The sequence below is a fragment of the Rhinatrema bivittatum genome, chromosome 1, assembly GCF_901001135.1.
Source record: "Rhinatrema bivittatum chromosome 1, aRhiBiv1.1, whole genome shotgun sequence".
NCBI classification, from domain to species: Eukaryota; Metazoa; Chordata; class Amphibia; order Gymnophiona; family Rhinatrematidae; genus Rhinatrema; species Rhinatrema bivittatum.
The window spans coordinates 15,230,164-15,247,962 of NC_042615.1; the positions used below are offsets into that span (position 1 = coordinate 15,230,164).

Here is a 17,799-nt window from a genome sequence, read left to right on the forward strand (position 1 = left end):
AGTAAAAATGTTGCTAGCAGTAATTATTTATGGGTTTGACAGTTGCTTTTTTTTATTGTAAATATTGCTACCATAATCATAAAGAATGGGGGTAACTACATGGACTACCCTTAAGAGAAACCAGGAGGTGCCCTACACAGCATGGTAGATATTGCCAGATGCTTGCTAGGCAGACTGGATGGAGCATTTGGTCCCTTTCTGCTGTCATTACTATGTTACCCTGCCATTTCTTCTTTCTCTCTGGCCTCTTTGCTTATTCCTCTCCCCAGCATCACCACTTCTTTTTCTCCAGCGGGCAACAGCTGTAATCTCTCTCCCTAGATGGGGACCCAGCAGCAGCAGCAGGAACTTCTCCCGGGCTGAGGCCTGAGGGCGGCAGCTCTTCCTGGGCTGTGTCAAATTCTGCCGCAGACTAAGCAGCTCCTCCCCCCACACACGCACACAAACCTGGGCTCACCATAGCAGAAGCAGCTCCTCTCCCTGGCCCACCAAAAGAGAAGAGAGGCATGGCTAAGCCATGGTATGCTTAAAATGTCACTTTGTTCTGGCAGCTCCCTTCCACAGCACTGAGACTACAACATAGCCATTTTTTTCTTCCCTGACTGCACAGCCAGTTCACCCCCTTCAAATTGTTCAACCCCCCCCCCCCCCCAGTTTGCTCACCCCTGTTCTAGAACATTCTTTTTTTCTGTTCCTGATTTCTTTCTCTGAGGTAGTTGAATGTCTCTCTAGCCCTCTTTTCTCTAGAGTATACATGTTTAGGTCTTTAAGTCTTACCATTGTGATTGCCTTTCTCTGCCCCCACCTCCCAGCTTGTCTGTATCTTTTCAGAGGGACCTCCTCCAGAATTGGAAACAATGAGGAGAAGTTTCAAATGGATCTCGCTGTATTAAAAGAGGTTAATGAGGCTAGGTGGGGCTCTTTGAAAATTGCCCCCCTTCAATGCAGGTAACACTACGAATGTTGTGAAACAAAAGAAAAAAGTGTCCCATGCTGCCAAACGTAGAATTTGCAGCCAGGCCGAACACAGCTGCTTGGAACACTTGGCCACCCTGACAAGTCTGCATCCATTTGTGCTTTGCTAGCAGAGCATTTTACAGAAAAGGTTGCTCTTTCTTCCAGTTCAAGACATCCTTTTTCTTCGTTTACATGCAGTAGTTCTTCTGTAGCTGTGACTAGGTTCCTGATTTTCTTACCCTCACATTTAGTTTTAATTTTCTAGACCACCCATCCCACAAAAGCTGTAGAGCATTGTAAGGGACTGTTCAGTGGCAGGGGAATGGAAGAGAATGGGATGGCAAAAACCTGGCATCTGTTTATTTGCTTTAATTATAATAGCAACAGGAGGTGAATCTTTTCTACTTTAATCAAAAAGTCCATATCTTTTATTCCCCAACTCTCTACTTAATTTTAAGTACACGGGGTTAGAAGTTGTTCTTATGTGCTTATGTATTGTTTATCCACCGCCTCTCGCCATGCAATGGACTCCAAGCGGGATCAATGGAAGGCACTCAAATTTCATTCATTCACCAGTTCTGCCCTAATATCCTTCTTATTCTCAATCCCTAAAAACTATTTATTAATGGAACTGTGAGAGGGCGCCCCTAGTGGTACCTTATGAATCTGTGCTGGACCCAGCTAGATGCCTGGTTCCCTTTAAATCTCCTAAAGAGAGAAAGCTCCATGGGCAGGACCCGGCTGGACAGGAGGAGCTCAGAGGGCATGACCAGCTAGAGGGGATTAAGAGTTGGTCCCTAGGTGGGGATGGGGAGGCCCTGTATATCTCCAGGGAACGGCAGCTCTGAAATATGGCTGATCTAACCCAAGGTTTTGTAAGTAGACTAAGATACTGTAAGAGGTAGGCAGTCTGGTGTTTGCATTGTCTTTTGCAAGAAAGCTGGAGTCAGCGTGCTCACTGCTCCAGTCCACACATTATTGCTCAGCCATCCTCACAGGAGCATTAAAAAATGCACATATCTTTTATCCAACAAATCACTATCTCGGGATCACACTACCAAAGGGATCTCCAACTCTCTCCTATTAGGCTGAGTCACCCGACATGAGCTCATGTTTTGGCGGCCTATACTGCCTGCATCAGGGTTTCCCCTCTCTGAAATAACACACAAAAAAAGATTAAAAACCACAATAAAAATTTGTATATCCTACGAAGAAACTATACATTTTCACACAATATCATCACTAATTCATGCTTATTTCCTTCTGACCATCCAGACAGATGTTAACACCAGCACACTCAACAGCTCACCTACCTCATAATAAATATTACGACCCTCACAAAATGGCAAAACGCTGTCAAGGGATGGTCAAATGTTCTAAATATATACACTTAATTGCTAAGGATCCCCATTCAGCATCTGATGTCAGTCTGCACTAACGACCTCACGTCACAGCCTCATGATAATATCCAAAACATTTAGAGGAGAAAATATGCCAAAGATCACCCAACCACTGATATCGTTGTTAACACAAACCCTCTCAATTTCCTTATTAAGGCTGTGTGGTTGAACAGTGTCTAGTGTTCCTTACAAATCAACACATGATCTAAATCCTCCTCACATCTATTTATTTGCAACATCCTAATTCCCTTTCCTAATACATATACAACAGTGTAGCTGATAAATTAGATAGTTACATGATGCTTGGCTTTGAAGAGGCTGTGCTAGTTAATAGCAAAGTGAGATGTTAGCTTCTGTCTCAGGTTTCTCGCAATTCTATTCTTTAGACACTAGACTCTATGAACAGCTGAGCTTAGATGTCTTTGTGGTAGTACAAAGATTGACCCCCTCACTGCTAAGATGCTACTTATTCATTGTTTAAAAAATGATCGTATCTGAAAGGATTTTTGAAAGAAAAGAGACTCAGTCAGCATTTGTCCGGAGGACATGCAGAGGACCTGGGTTTGACTCCCGGCTCAGGTCGTTTGCTCCCCTGCGTTGGGGATAGTGCAGGCCTAGTGTTACCAGCTCCCGGAGGGAAGGTGTCAGTCATTGTGCAACAGTGACACCTGGTAGCTGATTTAAGGCCACTGATTACAGGAAGGAGCCCCAGCGGAGGATTGGCACTGTAATAACTGTTAAGTGAGCTTTGGGGGGGGAGGGGGGGGAGATCCTCAGGAAGTTGTGACTGGAGGCTCATAGGTCTGTATCCTGACAGAGGCCAATTCTGAATGAGCTGAAAATCTAAAGGAACTGTAGGAAATTGCCTGGAGGAACGTCCGGAAGCAACAGAGAAAACACAAAGTTATTTTGCAGAAATTCATTCTCCATTTTCATGTATGTAAAACCAGCAGGCAAAATGACTTTTCATTCATTTATTTATTTATTTATTTATTTGAAAGTGTTTATATACTGCCTTTACATCACACGTTGGTCAAAAGTGGAGATGGAGAGCCACGTGGCAGCTAATGTTAGCACAAGCCAGGAACCAAATGAACTTATTTAAGGAATTTTTTGCAATGAAAATATTCCACAACTTAATTAAATAGAAATGTGTTCTAAAGAGTTAAAAAAAAAAAAAACCAGAGAATAAAGTCCATCCATTTTTTTCTTCTTCTACTTGACACTTCTGCGTCTCACCATTTAAGTTCCTCTGTGCCCGTCCCAGGCTGTCATAAATTCGGAAACATTTTGCCTCCACTGCCTCTGCTCTGAGCATCTATCAGCCTTGCGCCAGAGTTTACTCCTTCTGAGACTCTAGAACTTCCCTTCCTCTGAAAAGTGCTTTCACTTCTGGTGAATATTTCCAGTGCTAGCCGTAGGTTGTCTGCAGAATTGCCCTGCGTAAGTCATAGATCTTTCTAATGACTTCCCTCAAAGCTGGGAGAGACTAGACTTACCTTGTTTTTGATTTAGTGTGTTTTGCCAGCTGCACTTCACATCCCTTTGTGTCCATGTTGCTGAATGGGAATAGATAGATAGCGTCTCCCTCCGCACAGCATCATTAGCATTTACACAGTCTGGTATAGTCATGTTTATTAATGACGATGTTTGGAAAAGAAGCAGTTTCTACAAGCAGTATACTTTGTGTGATTTCCAGTCATCTGTCTGCCCTTTCTTTCAGCTTTGCATTTCCTTTTTTGCTTTGCTATTTTGGCACATCATTCAAAAGAAAGGAATTAGGAATGTGTAGCCAGATGCAGCCATAACAAGAACACTCGTAGATTTTTTGTCTCTCTTTGCAGGCCTCGGGCACAGTATCCAGCTTTCACATTGTAATGTTACCTGTCTGTTTTCCTTTTATTTATGTATTTATTGCTGTTCCTCTTGTTGGCACTTCAGAGCAGATCATATTCAGGCACTGTAGATATTTCCCTATCCTCAGAGAGCTTACAATCTAAGGAGTGAATTTTTGGTTTAAACGTGTTTATTAAACAAAATGTACAAATAGAATCCAAGTGTACTTTGATCCTTAGGCACACGTCAAGTTAGAACAATTCATATTTTTCAAATATCCCCCCCAGAGACTTCCTTCCACCCGACACCCCTTGGGAATGCTACCAAAGTCCAGTAACAATGAGAAATCCAGCTGTGGGATCTTGCTGGCAATCTCTGTATATAACGGCACCCAGCTTCTGCTTCGGAAGTAGAACAGCTCGACATGTTCTCCATTTGCATGAAGAGATGTAGTTGATTACACCAGAGCCAAAAGGAGGGCGGGCGGGGCGCTGTTTCTTTCCACATCAACAAGATAAGACTTCTTACCAATTAAAAATGCTTTTCTAATAAACTCATTCACGCTTGCCCAAAGTAGTCAAAGAAGAAACATCTTTAAAGAGAATAGCCTCTGTGCTAGTAAGTATATTTTTCTTCAGAGGGTGCTCAAACAGGTCCTACGGGCCCCCTCCAGCCAGTTGGGTTTTCAGCATATCCCTAATAAACATTCATGAGATTTAATTGCATTCATTAGAGATTTCCTGAAAACCCGACTGGGGGGGGGAGGGGGCATAGGTCCGGTTTGAGCCCCCCTTTTCTAGGGCATGACCAGAAAACATACAACAATGAACCTGGCATGTTTCTGCTTTCCTCACACCTATCCGTTACATATATAGGTGTAATGTGGGCCCTCCGCAAAAATGTATGATTCATTTCTCTCACATAGGCACTGCTTGTTATACCTCATATAGTCTTTCTGCAGATCCCTATTCCATGTAAGGGGTGAATTGGGCATGTATGCACGTGCACATGCAACAGAACACATGAAAAAAAGGGGCAGATTTGGGCTGGGGCCAAAATTTACGTGCATCATGGGGCTGTTACCTGCGCATATTTACGTCTGCTCTTTATCAAGTGGAAGTTTGAAAAAAAATCATTATAGTCAAAAACTGACTGGGTATACTGGAGGGTATGCAGGCTGAAGAACCACAGGAGTCTTGATGACCTCGAGATAGACTGGATAAACTGGTAGACTAAATGGTCAAACTGTATGCATGTATTAAAATGTGCTCACTTGCACATGTAAAAGCTAAGTCCTAAAAAAAGATATGCTATAATGTTTCCCTGCGTAACCGCTTAAAATTGGGAGCACACACATGTTTGCTAGACAAATTGTATATCATTTTAAAGTTACCATTCCTGAGACAATGGAGGGTAAAGTGATTTACCAATAATACAAGGTATGTCAGTGGGATTTGAACCCTGGTTTCCTTGGTTCATAGCCCGCTGCTCTAACCACTAGGTATCTTCCACTTTAGTGATGTCTGTTAATTCTTAGGGAAATGACGGGGGTACTGGCTGCTGCTTAAGGGTCTGCTGCTGCTTTGGATGAGCAGGCGGGAGCTTTTGTGTCTGGGACTGAGGGGGCAAAGGGTAGCACTTCCTCAGTTGGAAAAAGTGTCTCCCCTGCCCCATCCTTGTACACCTCCTGGAGGGATTTGGAGTGGCAGTGGAGAGCTGCTGTAGCATTGCACAGTGTTCAAAGATATTTGCCACCACTGCTTTTACCTTATCTCTGAAGAGATTTTCTCCAGAACATGGCATGTCCATGAGTCTTTCATGGACCTCTGTTTGGAGGTCTGAGGCCTGCAGCCAGGCGAGGCTGCAGTCACCAATATCCACTGCAGAGACTCTCGATGCCATTTCAAAAACAGCAAAGGTCAAACGTACCATGTATTTTCCTCACTGTATTCCCTTGTCCTTGAGTAACTGGAGGGCATCTGCTGCTTTTGAGGAAGCTGCTTGGCTAATGCTCTGCATCTGCTGTGGCAGGTACCACATGTACTGGTCCATAAATAGCTGGTAGAAGGCTATGTGGCTGAGCTCTCTGAAAAACTTTTCTCCCAAGAGTGTCCAGTGACCGAGACTCCTACCCTAGGGGCACTAAGGAAAGAATTATCTGCCTGTTGGCCACCCTGAGAGCAAATTTGATCACCAGAGATTGAGGCAGTAGCTGCCTCTTTTCGAATCCAGGAGCATTCTGGATGAGATAAATCACCTCTGCCTTCCTGTTAATGGCAGCCACAGAGAGAGGTTCTACAACTTCCTTTGGGGGCTTCACAGACTGGAGGATGTCCAATATCTTAGTTCTGTTTCATCCTCATCAACAACGTAATTGGAATGACCTCCAATATTCTCCGAACAAAATCAATGAAGGAGAGGTCCTCAGGAAGGGACTTCCTTCACTCTGGAGGAGGAGGGGGGTCAGAAGGGAGACCCATCAATGACCTCTCTTCAGAGGCATCATCTGATTTATAGCCATACCCCTAGGAGAGGTCAGAGTCAGACCATAACTGGTAGGCACTCAGATAGGGACGCACTTCTCTGCTTTGGTCTGGAGCTCAGGAAACTTCCTCTCCCATTGGGCTGTTCCAAGGTCTGTGGACCTTCTTGTCCAGCTACTCCTCGAAGGTAGCCGATGCCAACACCTACTGGGAAGCAGGAGGGCTGGCCATGGTTTTCGGGTTCTATGAAGTGTATCAGTGTTGAACACATGAATCCTTGGAAATAGATATGGTTCGTGGGCAATTGGTGAGAATGAGCTCTCATATCCACAGGACCACTTCGAGAGTTTGTGGCTGCAGCTGGACTGTCCCCACTTCAAGCATCACACATCAATGGATACTGATGCTGGTGCTTCTGATACTGCCCTTGATGCCCATCATTGGAACTCCTCCATGTTGATGTCAAAGAGGCAGAACCATTTGCTTCTTTGATTGGGAAGAGGCAGGTGAGGGCCTGTCCCTCGATGTTCTATCAATGCTTAATGTTGAAGGAACCAAGCACTCCCCAGTTACCGGTGCATCCTCCTCATCCAGTGCAGCTTGAGGGTCCTTTAATGTTGATGCCTCTAATGCCAGTGCAAATGTCTTATGCTGCCAATACCCAAAGTGCTTCTTTATCAGTTTCAGTCGAGACCATTGATCCTTCAAGGTCATGGTCGCACACAGGCAACACCTCCAGGTACAGAACACATCTGTCATGAGGATCATTGATAGATATAACCATAGAGCACCAAGGACATCACTGAAACTTGCTAGACTTGGGAAATAAGAAAACAAAATCAATATCAATGTCCATCAGGCACCGATGATGTGCCAAACCAACAGCTAGAATGAAAGAAAACTTACTAAAACAACTGAAAAACCTACCTAAACAAACCAGCAGGAGACAGAACAAGACTGCAGGGCCCTGTGACAAATGCTGCAACCCAAAAGCCAAAAAATATAGGCCTGGGAGCAGAAGAATGAAGAAACGCAACCATATGGGTGATGTGTGGATGAGAGAGAAAGGGAGCCTCTATGGGTGATGTATGCAAGAAAGGGACAAAGTCTATGTGAGTATGTGTGTGTTTTCGAATGAGAGAGGGAGCCTTTATGTGAGGGGATTTGTGTGTGTGAGAGAGAGAGAGCCTGTATGAGGGGTTGTGTGTAAGTGCACTAGAGAGAGAGGGGGGGCAGGGAGAGCCTGTGTGAGGGGTTAAACTCTGGGAGCAGAAATAGAGTGGAAGGGGTTCAGCCTAAATGGGGAGGAAGAGATAGTGGAGGGCAAAGTGAAAGGAGACTGGCCAGAGGAGTAGGGAGAGAGGGTAGAAGGGACATTCTTACACTGAACTTCTAGGGAAATTCTGCTCAAAATATTTACATCTTTAAGAAATAACATTTTTCCATATTACATTTTAAATGAATTACTTAGATTGTCATATATATTGTGTTATTGTGACCAATCTAAAGTTTGCAGAATTTTCAGTTCCCCCAGAATAGCTATGGTATTAGTGTATGTATTCTTTACACAATCCTGGCAAAGCATGCAATCATGAATGTATGAAAGGGAGTTGAAGTGTGCAAGATGTGTGTAAATCAGTATTAAGAAGGTCAGGGATGGGTGGGGGCAGGAGCACGCTGGGTCATTGGGTTCCCAGAGAAGTGGCAGGTAACAATGTACATTTCTAGTTTTCTCAGAAGTTGGTAATCCTGCTCCCTAGCTTTCCTTTCATTTGACTCCCCCTCCCCCAACGGGTGTGTTTGCTGCCTTCCTTCCCCTCACTTCATGTTCCTGTCCTCTCACCTCTTCCATTCACTCCCTCCCCTCTCATTCCCTCCTTTCCCTTCACTTACTCACCATGTAGTGCTTCAGCCCAGAGGCAATAGTAAATAGATTTAGCTTGGGGTTCACCAGAGATGGAAAAAAGGTGGTTCCTTCAATATCTTTTTTCCAGACTACAGCGGATACCTTTTTTTTGTCCTATGCCTTTTTTATGTCACTTGCTAGTCAAAGGTTTCCATTGTTCCCCATCTCTGAAGCCAGAAAGATGTTTCATGGATTGAACTTACTGTTTCAGGCCTAGTCAGTTTCCATCTCTCATTCCTCAAAGAGCGCACCTAATCAGGCAGAGTTGTTTTTGCTGAATTGGAACAATACCCAGAATGCTATTCACAAATACGTCGTCTTGTGTTATTCTGTCATTTTGGTGCCAAATTACTTTGAACCAAATGAAACTCAACCAGCTGGATACTGCTACCGTAAAAGAAAGATTTGAAGAGGAACTATTTTCTTTTTTTTTTTACAGACATGCATTAGAGAAAGAATGGTGATGATTTTGGTCAAAACAGATAAAACCATCTTCCAGTAATAGGCAAGTGTAGCCCCCCTGCCACACCTCTTGCAGTTCAAAGGCAGCATAGGAGTACGCAGAGAGTATTCCAGTGCAGTTTTTGTCAAAGTTGATAAAGTGAGAATGGATTATTTTGTAATGAATGCAGGCATGTATTACATTGCTTAGTACCCAGCAGCTGGTTTTTTGTTCTGCCCTTTAAGTGTGTCTTCACTGAATAGTGTTCTCCCTTTCCCCTTCAAGATAAGGGAAAAGGGAACCGAAGCTTCATTAAATTGTATTTCTTTTCCTCTCAGCAGCTCTCCTGCTGCCCCCTGCTCCCGCTGGTGGATTTGTTTACAGGCTGCTGACAGAAGCATGATGCATGGAGCAGACGTGGCTCCGTGGCATTGTGGGGTAATTTGCAATGGGACTGCTCTGCCCCATACCTTACATTCCTGTCAACAGAATGTGGAGTAAAGAAAGGGATTGGAACCAGAAACCTGATCTAAAAGTCTCAGAGAAACCCCATACAAGCATCCTAAAGCTTTTAGTTCTTCATAGTCACTTTTATCAGCAGAGGGGCCCTTGAGAAACTTGAGTCAAGCTATAACATATCGATGACCACAAACATTTCACCACTTACGGAAATGTTTGTTTACACATTGTGCCAAGCAAATAGCCAAAATATGCTAACACATACTCTTCAAGGTTTATCAGGGCCCTCTAAATAAATTAGCCATCATACACAATATATAAGGCAATGTGGCAAGAGCCGTTTGAACACCTGTGAATAGCAAACTTTTATTTCTGCGGTACAGAGAATGCCTTTGCCAGTGTATTTGGTGTAACGAGTCCTCGTGCAGTATTCTGAGCAAAATAAAGGCAAAGTTAGAAAGAGCATCTGGTAGGCACAAGTCAGTCCGCTGTGTACTTTTCTTTTGAAAGGGGATAAAGGAAGTGGCATTTTGCTCTTTAGCACAAGGTATTGACCTAACAAATATTTTGTTTTCTGTACCTGTGCAGATCTAGCACTCAAGCACTTCATATAACATACTAAGATTACCTCTAACAAAAACGTAACTCTGCAATCAAGAGTCACCATAGCAGCATTGCTTTTACCACCAGCACATTACATTTTATGGTGAACTGTTGACTGAAGCTGTATTAGCAAGGTTAGGGCAATGCAGAAAGGAGAAAAATAGCTTCCTGTGAATAAGATAAGAATTGGCATATGCCAACAAATTAGTACAGTAGTTACCTTAACAGCCAGCCGAAGAGAACAGGTCCAGAGTGGCACACCCGGGGAGGCGGCGGGCCGGCGGCAGCAGCAAGAGCCGTGGGCCACTAACGGAGCCTAACCAGCCAATGGCCCACAGCCTCTCCTGCCTGCTGCCGTACAGCCCACCGATATTCCTGCTTAGGGGAAGGGGAGGGGGTGAAAGCTGTACGTGGGCATACAAGAACACATGCCTGCCCGCACACGGCTTCCACTCCCTCCCCCCAGCAGGAAGATCAGTGAGCCAAAGATAACAGGAGGCCAGCAACAGCAGGAGAGGCTTGGTTAGGCTCCACCGGCGGCCCGTGGCCTCTCCTGCTGCTGTATGGCCCACCGATCTTCCTGCTTGGGAGGGAGCATGCATGCATGCACAGCTTCCACTCCCTCTTCCCCCCCAAGCAGGAAGATCGGTAGGCTGTGTACGGCCTAAAGGTAGCAGGAGGCCCTCGGGCCGTGGTGGTGCTCATCTCGCCATGGCCTGAAGACTACAGGAGACCATGATGTGTGTGAATGAGTGAGAGCCTGTTTGTGTGTGTCTATGTGAGATCCTATGTGTGTGTCTGTGTGAGAGCCTGTGTGGGTGTGTGTATGAGAGGGTGTGTGGGTCTGTGTGTATATATGAGAGGATACCTGTATATGTGTGTTTGAGAGGATGCCTGTGTGTGTATGAGACGGTGAGTGTATAGAAGAGTGAGTGAGTGAGTGTGCACCTGTGTATATATATGAGAGGGTGCCTGTGAGTGTGTGTGTATGAGAGGGTGCCATTTGTGGTGGTGGGGGTGAGAGAGAGGAAGTATTGTGTGTGTGCCTGGGTGAGACAGGAATCGTGTATGTGTGAGAGAGAGATGGAGGAAACGTGTGTGTCTGTCTCTTATTCACACACACTCAAGCTCCCTCTGTCTCTCACCAAACGTGTATGTGTGTGAGAGACAGAGGGAGCAAGGGGGGGGGGGGCGCCATGCAATATGGAAATTAGTGGGTTGCCGGTTATGAAGACCAACGCCAGTAAACTCGGCCTCGAGTTTATCAGCGGCCATTTTCATCACTGGCAGACAGTCTGCCGAGTTATTTATTTATTTTGTCTTAAGTCTCTTGCATCACAGAGGTAAAACTTTTAGACCCATTTTTACATTTTACCCCTTGGCAGATGAGAACTGACTTTACAAGCAGCCTATCCCGTGAGGGAAAGGGCTTCTCATCTGACTCCTAGAACAAACAGCATCATCAGCCTTTATCAGTCCATGACATGAGAGGTCTAGAACGGGTAGATGTGAATCGGTTATTTACTCTTTCGGATAATAGAAAGACTAGGGGGCATTCCATGAAGTTAGCATGGGGCACATTTAAAACTAATCAGAGAAAGTTCTTTTTCACTCAACACACAATTAAACTTTGGAATTTGTTGCCAGAGGATGTGGTTAGTGCAGTTAGTGTAGCTGGGTTTAAAAAAGGATTGGATAAGTTCTTGGAGGAGAAGTCCATTACCTGCTATTAATTAAGTTGACTTAGAAAATAGCCACTGCTATTACTAGCAACAGTAGCATGGAATAGACTTAGTTTTGAGGGACTTGCCAGGTTCTTGTGGCCTGGATTGTCCACTGTTGGAAACAGGATGCTGGGCTTGATGGACCCTTGGTCTGACCCAGTATGGCATGTTCTTATGTTCTTATCTCTCTACAGTCCTTCAGATCCATGGATGTGTATACTGGATTTGAGTAGCTGATAGGTATATTTATTTATTTATTTATTTAAGTTTTTTATATACCAACATTCAAGACAAAAGTCCCATCATGCTGGTTCACATGAAACAGGAGTGCAAAATAAACTTAAACTTGAACAATAGTGCGGAAAAGCAGTTACATGTAACAAGGAAAAATAGAACTTGGAGTGAGAAGGAAAAAGGAAAGGAAAACCAGCTAATTACATATAATTACATTGTAAGAGGTAGCTAATAGTGATGTTGATGGTGATGTGTGTTGATTGTTAGGAGTTAAATAATATTGGAGTTAGGAAAAGCCTGCATGAACAGCCAGGTCTTGAGTCTTTTCTTGAAGGTTGAGAGGCTGGGTTCCATTCTAAGATCTGGGGGGACATATGTCAGAATGAGTATGTGAGTTAAGTATGTGAGTTAAGGGGTAAAGTTGTAATGAATAGGAAAAAGAGATTTGTAATAGGATTAGAGATGTGGTGTGAATATTTTGCAATATTCACCATCAATCCTGTTGGAAGCAACATTGATCCTTTAAAAGTAGCTATATCATGGAAAACATTAACTGTTTGAAAACAGGGAAATGATCAAATAAGAACATAAGAACATGCCATACTGGTTCAGACCAAATCTCCACGAAGCCCAGAATCCTGTTTCCAACAGAGGCCAATCCAGGTCACAAGTACCTGGCAGGATCCCAAGGGGTAGAGAGATTCCAAGCTGCTTATCCCAAGAATAAGCAGTGGAGTTTTGCAAATTTGACTTAATAATGGTTAATGGACTTTTCCTCCAGGAACTTGTCCAAACCTTTTTTAAATGGAGCTATACTTAAGGGTTGTTTTTAAAAACAGCGTGCGGCCGTCCATGTGTGCACAGATTTTATAACATGCGCGCGCAGGAGGGGCAAATTTTCCCTAAATACAAATGGCGATGCAATCGGGCCTCCTCCAGTTCCCTAACCCCCTATCTAACCTTCCTCCCTCTTCCCATCTCCTCCCCGACCCCTAACCCCTTGCTATCTACTTACTCTTTTTTTTCATTACTTACTGCTCCTTTGGAGCAGAAGTAATCTGTGTGCACCAGCCAACTGCCGGCGCGTGCTTCCCCGGGACAGCATAGAATGGCACTGTCCGGCCTGCTCCCCTCCCCACCCAGACCCTGCCCCACTTATGCGCGTACCCGGGCCCGTTTTAAAATGCACACAGCGCGCGCAAGGCCTTGACACACGTGTAAAGCCCAGTTTTTATGCGAGCGGGCCTTTGAAAATCCGGGCTTAATAGCTTTCATCACATCCTCTAGCAACAAATTCCAGAGCTTAATTATGCGTTGAGTAAAAAAATATTTTCTCTTATTCATTTTAAATACATCACTTAGTAACTGCATTGTGTGTCTCCTGATCTTTGTACTTTTGAAAGAGTAAACAACTGATTAACATTCACTCGTTCCATTCCACTCATTATTTTATAGAACTCGATCATATCTCCCCTCAGCCAACTCTTCTCCTATGTGCCTTTTCTTTGCAGAGTGCAAAACAATAATGCAGCACCTATGATGGTTCTTCCTCCTGACCAGTCTAATACCATTTTTCTGCTCTTAACACGCTATCTTCTGAAGATCAGCTTTTATAAGAATTATTGTTTGTATTTTGACTCTCAGTTGTCCTTTGGAAATGAAAAAGATTTGGGGTGAATCAAGCACTTAGTCATTTAACCACATCAAAAACAATTCAGCTAAAGAAATAGATACATGTAAAGCATGATCTGAATTCATAGACCAAATATATACCTACAGTACAGTGCATGTTAATATTAATATTCATTGCATTCCTCCATTATAGGTAAAACGTGTGAATCTGCAATCAACTACTGTGAATGCAATCCCTGTTTCAATGCTGGATCCTGCCAAAGTGGATTAGATGGGTACTATTGCCTTTGTCCATTTGGTAAGCATATAATTATTGTAAGCTTTCTTATCATCATTGACTCTTCAAGCAGAGGGGAAAAAATAATTGCACTTACTCTGTTTCCTTCTGTTCCTTAGTTAACTGCGTTCTACATTTAATAGAGTTCTGACATCTATTTGTGAAGCTCTTAATGAAGAACATACTCTGTATTAGGTGTAGCAGTGGTTGCAGTCAGTGACTTTGTTTTACCTTCCGTTCTGCTGAAATGGGTGGATGGCCAAATATAATCGCACTTCATTCTGGATACAAAACAAATCATTCTTCTAGTCATATCACTGTATCTGGACCCAGGTGAAGACCACCAGCGCTCCTCTCTGTTGTCCAGGACCTATATCCCTCCCTGTGTTCTCTCCATGGTGCTGTGCATTCTGCAGCCTTCTATTTCCTTGAGTGGCTATGTACCAGTGACATTCCCCCCCCCCCCCCCCCCCCCCCAGCACCAAGTCTCTCTCTGGATGCAGTGGTTCTTTGCTGCTATGACTGTGGTATCTTTCAGTTTCCAGAGGGGGTCTAGTGCTAATTTTTTCTTCTGCTGCTTACAGTCTGTTTCTCCCGTAGTCCTGCACCTCCAGTGGAAGGATCTATGCAACTAATACCTGTAAAACTCAGTTCATATTTTGGATTATCTGTACACTGCACATAACCCTCTCAGTGAGGCCCACAATGGAGGTACTTTCTACTAGTGATACATCTCTTTACTTACCTAAGTAGACTGTTAGCTTTGCTAATTGCTTTGTCATACTGACTGGCTAACCTGAGGATATCAGAGGTGAAGATTCTTATTTCACTTTCTTGTTTTATCACTGCTAATTTTTCTCCAAAATATTATGACTTTTGGATTTCTGCACCTAATGCATGATTTTGCATTTTTTTGGATTAAGGTGCAGTTGCCACACACTAGACAATTCTTTCAATTGTTTATAGTCTTATTTATGCCATCTAGCTTGCCTGTTCCTTGCAAATGATATGATAATCTGCTAAACAACCACACTTCTCTTCCAGCCCTTCCACAATTTCATTTATAAAATTCAAGTTATTTTTTATATACTTTTCATAACATCAGAGACTTTGAAGAGAACTTGGCATAGCATGGATTCCTTTGACACTTTTACCAGTATGAAAGCCATTGACCACCATATTCTTAATCGTTCCTAAGAAGGAAGGAACGTTCCGGCCCATCCTGGACCTCAATTCAGTCATTCATTACCTGAGGGTACCACACTTCCGCATGGAAACCCTCTGCTCAGTCATAAGGACAGTACAGCCAGGAGAATTCCTGACTTCATTGGATCTATCTGAAGCCTATCCACATCCCGGTCCATCACGACCATCAACGCTTCCTACGCTTTGCGATACTGGATCATCATTACCAGTTCCGGGCGCTATCCTTCGGTCTAGCTACCGCCCCTCGGACCTTCACCAAAATCATGGTGGTAGGGGCAGCAACACTGAGGAAAGAAGGAATCCTCGTACATCCTTCTGGACGATTGGCTGATCAGGACAAAATCTCCAGAGGAAAGTCACCAGGCGACCACCAGAGTCAAGAATTTGCTGCAGAATCTTGGGTGGGTCGTCAATACAGCCAAAAGCTGCCTGCAGCACTCCCAATCGCTAGAGTACCTGGGAGTCCAGTTTGACACGAAGCAAGACAAGGTTGTCCTTCCCCCTCCAAGGAGAAGGAAACTGATGAGTCAGCTGCGAAAACTGCTGAACTATGCTCGCCTAAAGGTATGGGACCATAGTTTAAGTCCTTGGTCTCATGACATCAACCCTAGAAGTCGTTCCATGGGCAAGGGCCCACATGTGCCCACTACAATGTTCCCTACTGTCATGATGGAACCCGATGTCCCAGAACTACTCCATTCATCTCCAGCTACCAGCAGAGGTTCGGACCCAGCTCCAATGGTGGCAACAGGAAGACCATCTGAGCAAGGGAGTAAAACTATCCCTACTGAACTGGATCTTGCTCACCACGGATGCGATCCTGCGAGGGTGGGGAGCCCACTGTCAGGAACTGATGGCCCAGGGACATCTGGAAAAACCAATACTTTGTGGCCACAAAATTAAGACTTCTTATATTTAAAGTATTGCTTAAAATTCTTTGTCTGTGGTCAATGAAAAGGAAACAACAAAAGTAGCCCTAGTTGGAGACGACATCAGAGGTTTGCAAAAATGAAGAGAGATATTTATTTATTTAAAAATAACATCAATGGCAATAGCTACCAATCTAGCTTCAATAAGTAGTGGTCTCACATATCCCATTACCACACTTATTCACACACCATGCACAAAATCCGCCAGATTATAAAAGGCCTGCGTGCGTAAATCCCAGGGTTTACGTGCTTGGCCGGGCCTTGCACACGCCACGCAGATTTTCAAAGAGGCCCGGCCATGCGTGTAAACCTCAGCACATGCACAAGTGCCGGGCCTCTCAAAGGGGCGGGGTCTGGGCAGGGAGGGATGGGCCTGGGACGGGCCGGGACAGCACCGTTATATGCTGTCCCGGGGAAGCGTGCGCTGGCAGTCGGCTGGCACGCGTACATGGCTTCTGCTCCCAAGGAGCAGTAAGTAAATAAAATAAGAAAAGTAGGGGTAGCTAGTTAGGAATTAGGGTCGGGGAGGAGAAGGGGGAAAGGAAAGAAGGTTTGGCGGGGGTTAGGGAAGGTCCCTCCCAGTCCGCTCTTTAATTGGAGCGGACTGGGAGGGAACTCGGGGAGACCCGATTGCTTCGCTGCGTGTACTCCTACAAAATTCGGCCCCCCCTGAGTGCACCGCCCAACATGTGCATGCAGATGTTATAAAAACATGGCGTGCGCATGTTATAAAAACAGCACATCCATGCGCGCACGTTATAAAATCTGCCCCTAAGAGCTCAGCATAAACTTGCCACTCATACTTACAATAAAGCTATATAAACAATTTTAGAATCAATATCACCATGATCACTATGCGAGTATTATGCAACACTAAACCTATCGGGGTAGATTTTAAAAGAAGCGCGCACAGCTTATATGTGCGCGCACTACCTGGTGCAGGCATATATATGCCTGATTTTATAATATGCACGCGCAAGTTATAAAATTCGGGGTCGGCACGCGCAAGGAGGTGCACAATTGTGCACCTTCCGCGCACTGGCTTCCTCCGTTCCCTTCCCCCTAGCCTGACCTTCCCACCCCTTCCCCTAACCTTTCCCCCCCCCCCCCCCAGCCCTACTCTAACTCCCCCTGATCTTTATTTTACAATACAATAAAACAGGGACAATCGATTGGAGCTTCATGTCAGCTTTACAATGTAAAATGAACAAGTAGAGGGTTCCTTTTTCTTTATGTATATATATATATATATAGAGAGAGAGAGAGAGAGATATGTATATTCATAAAGAAAAGAATCAGAAGAAAGCAAATATCTTAACACATACTTTTGCTCCATATTCACGCTGTATTTTTTAAATCTTAGCTAATCTCACTGCCCTTTCTGCCTATCTTTCTTTGCTTGATTGCCTTCTACAGTTGTTTAAATTTTCTGAATGCTACGTTTTCTCTTATGTTTTCGTGAACCATAGTGGTTTTTGCCTTCTCATCTCCTTGCTAACTTATCTGACACAATGATTTGTTGCCATTTCTTTCTGTACCTCCTCAATGCCTTTATCCTGACAAAGCATATTTATCAAGGTTCATCATTTTATTGGTCATTTACGTGAAGTCCAGGACACTTTTTCTGCTATTGTTTACATGTCACCATACCATATGGGGTAATTTTCAAAGAAGTTAAGCACATAACTCTAGCATGCTATCACAGCAATTT

The 17,799-nt window shown here is 44.1% G+C and overlaps 1 protein-coding gene across 1 annotated transcript in view; it reads left to right on the plus strand.

Annotated features, from left to right (window-relative positions):
• The window catches only part of FAT4 (FAT atypical cadherin 4), a 625,352-nt gene that overhangs the window by 558,502 nt on the left and 49,051 nt on the right, over window positions 1-17,799 (plus strand). The window contains exon 10 of the mRNA XM_029589082.1: window positions 13,870-13,974. Coding sequence (XP_029444942.1) covers window positions 13,870-13,974 — 105 coding nt within the window. The remainder of the gene's footprint in view (window positions 1-13,869; window positions 13,975-17,799) is intronic.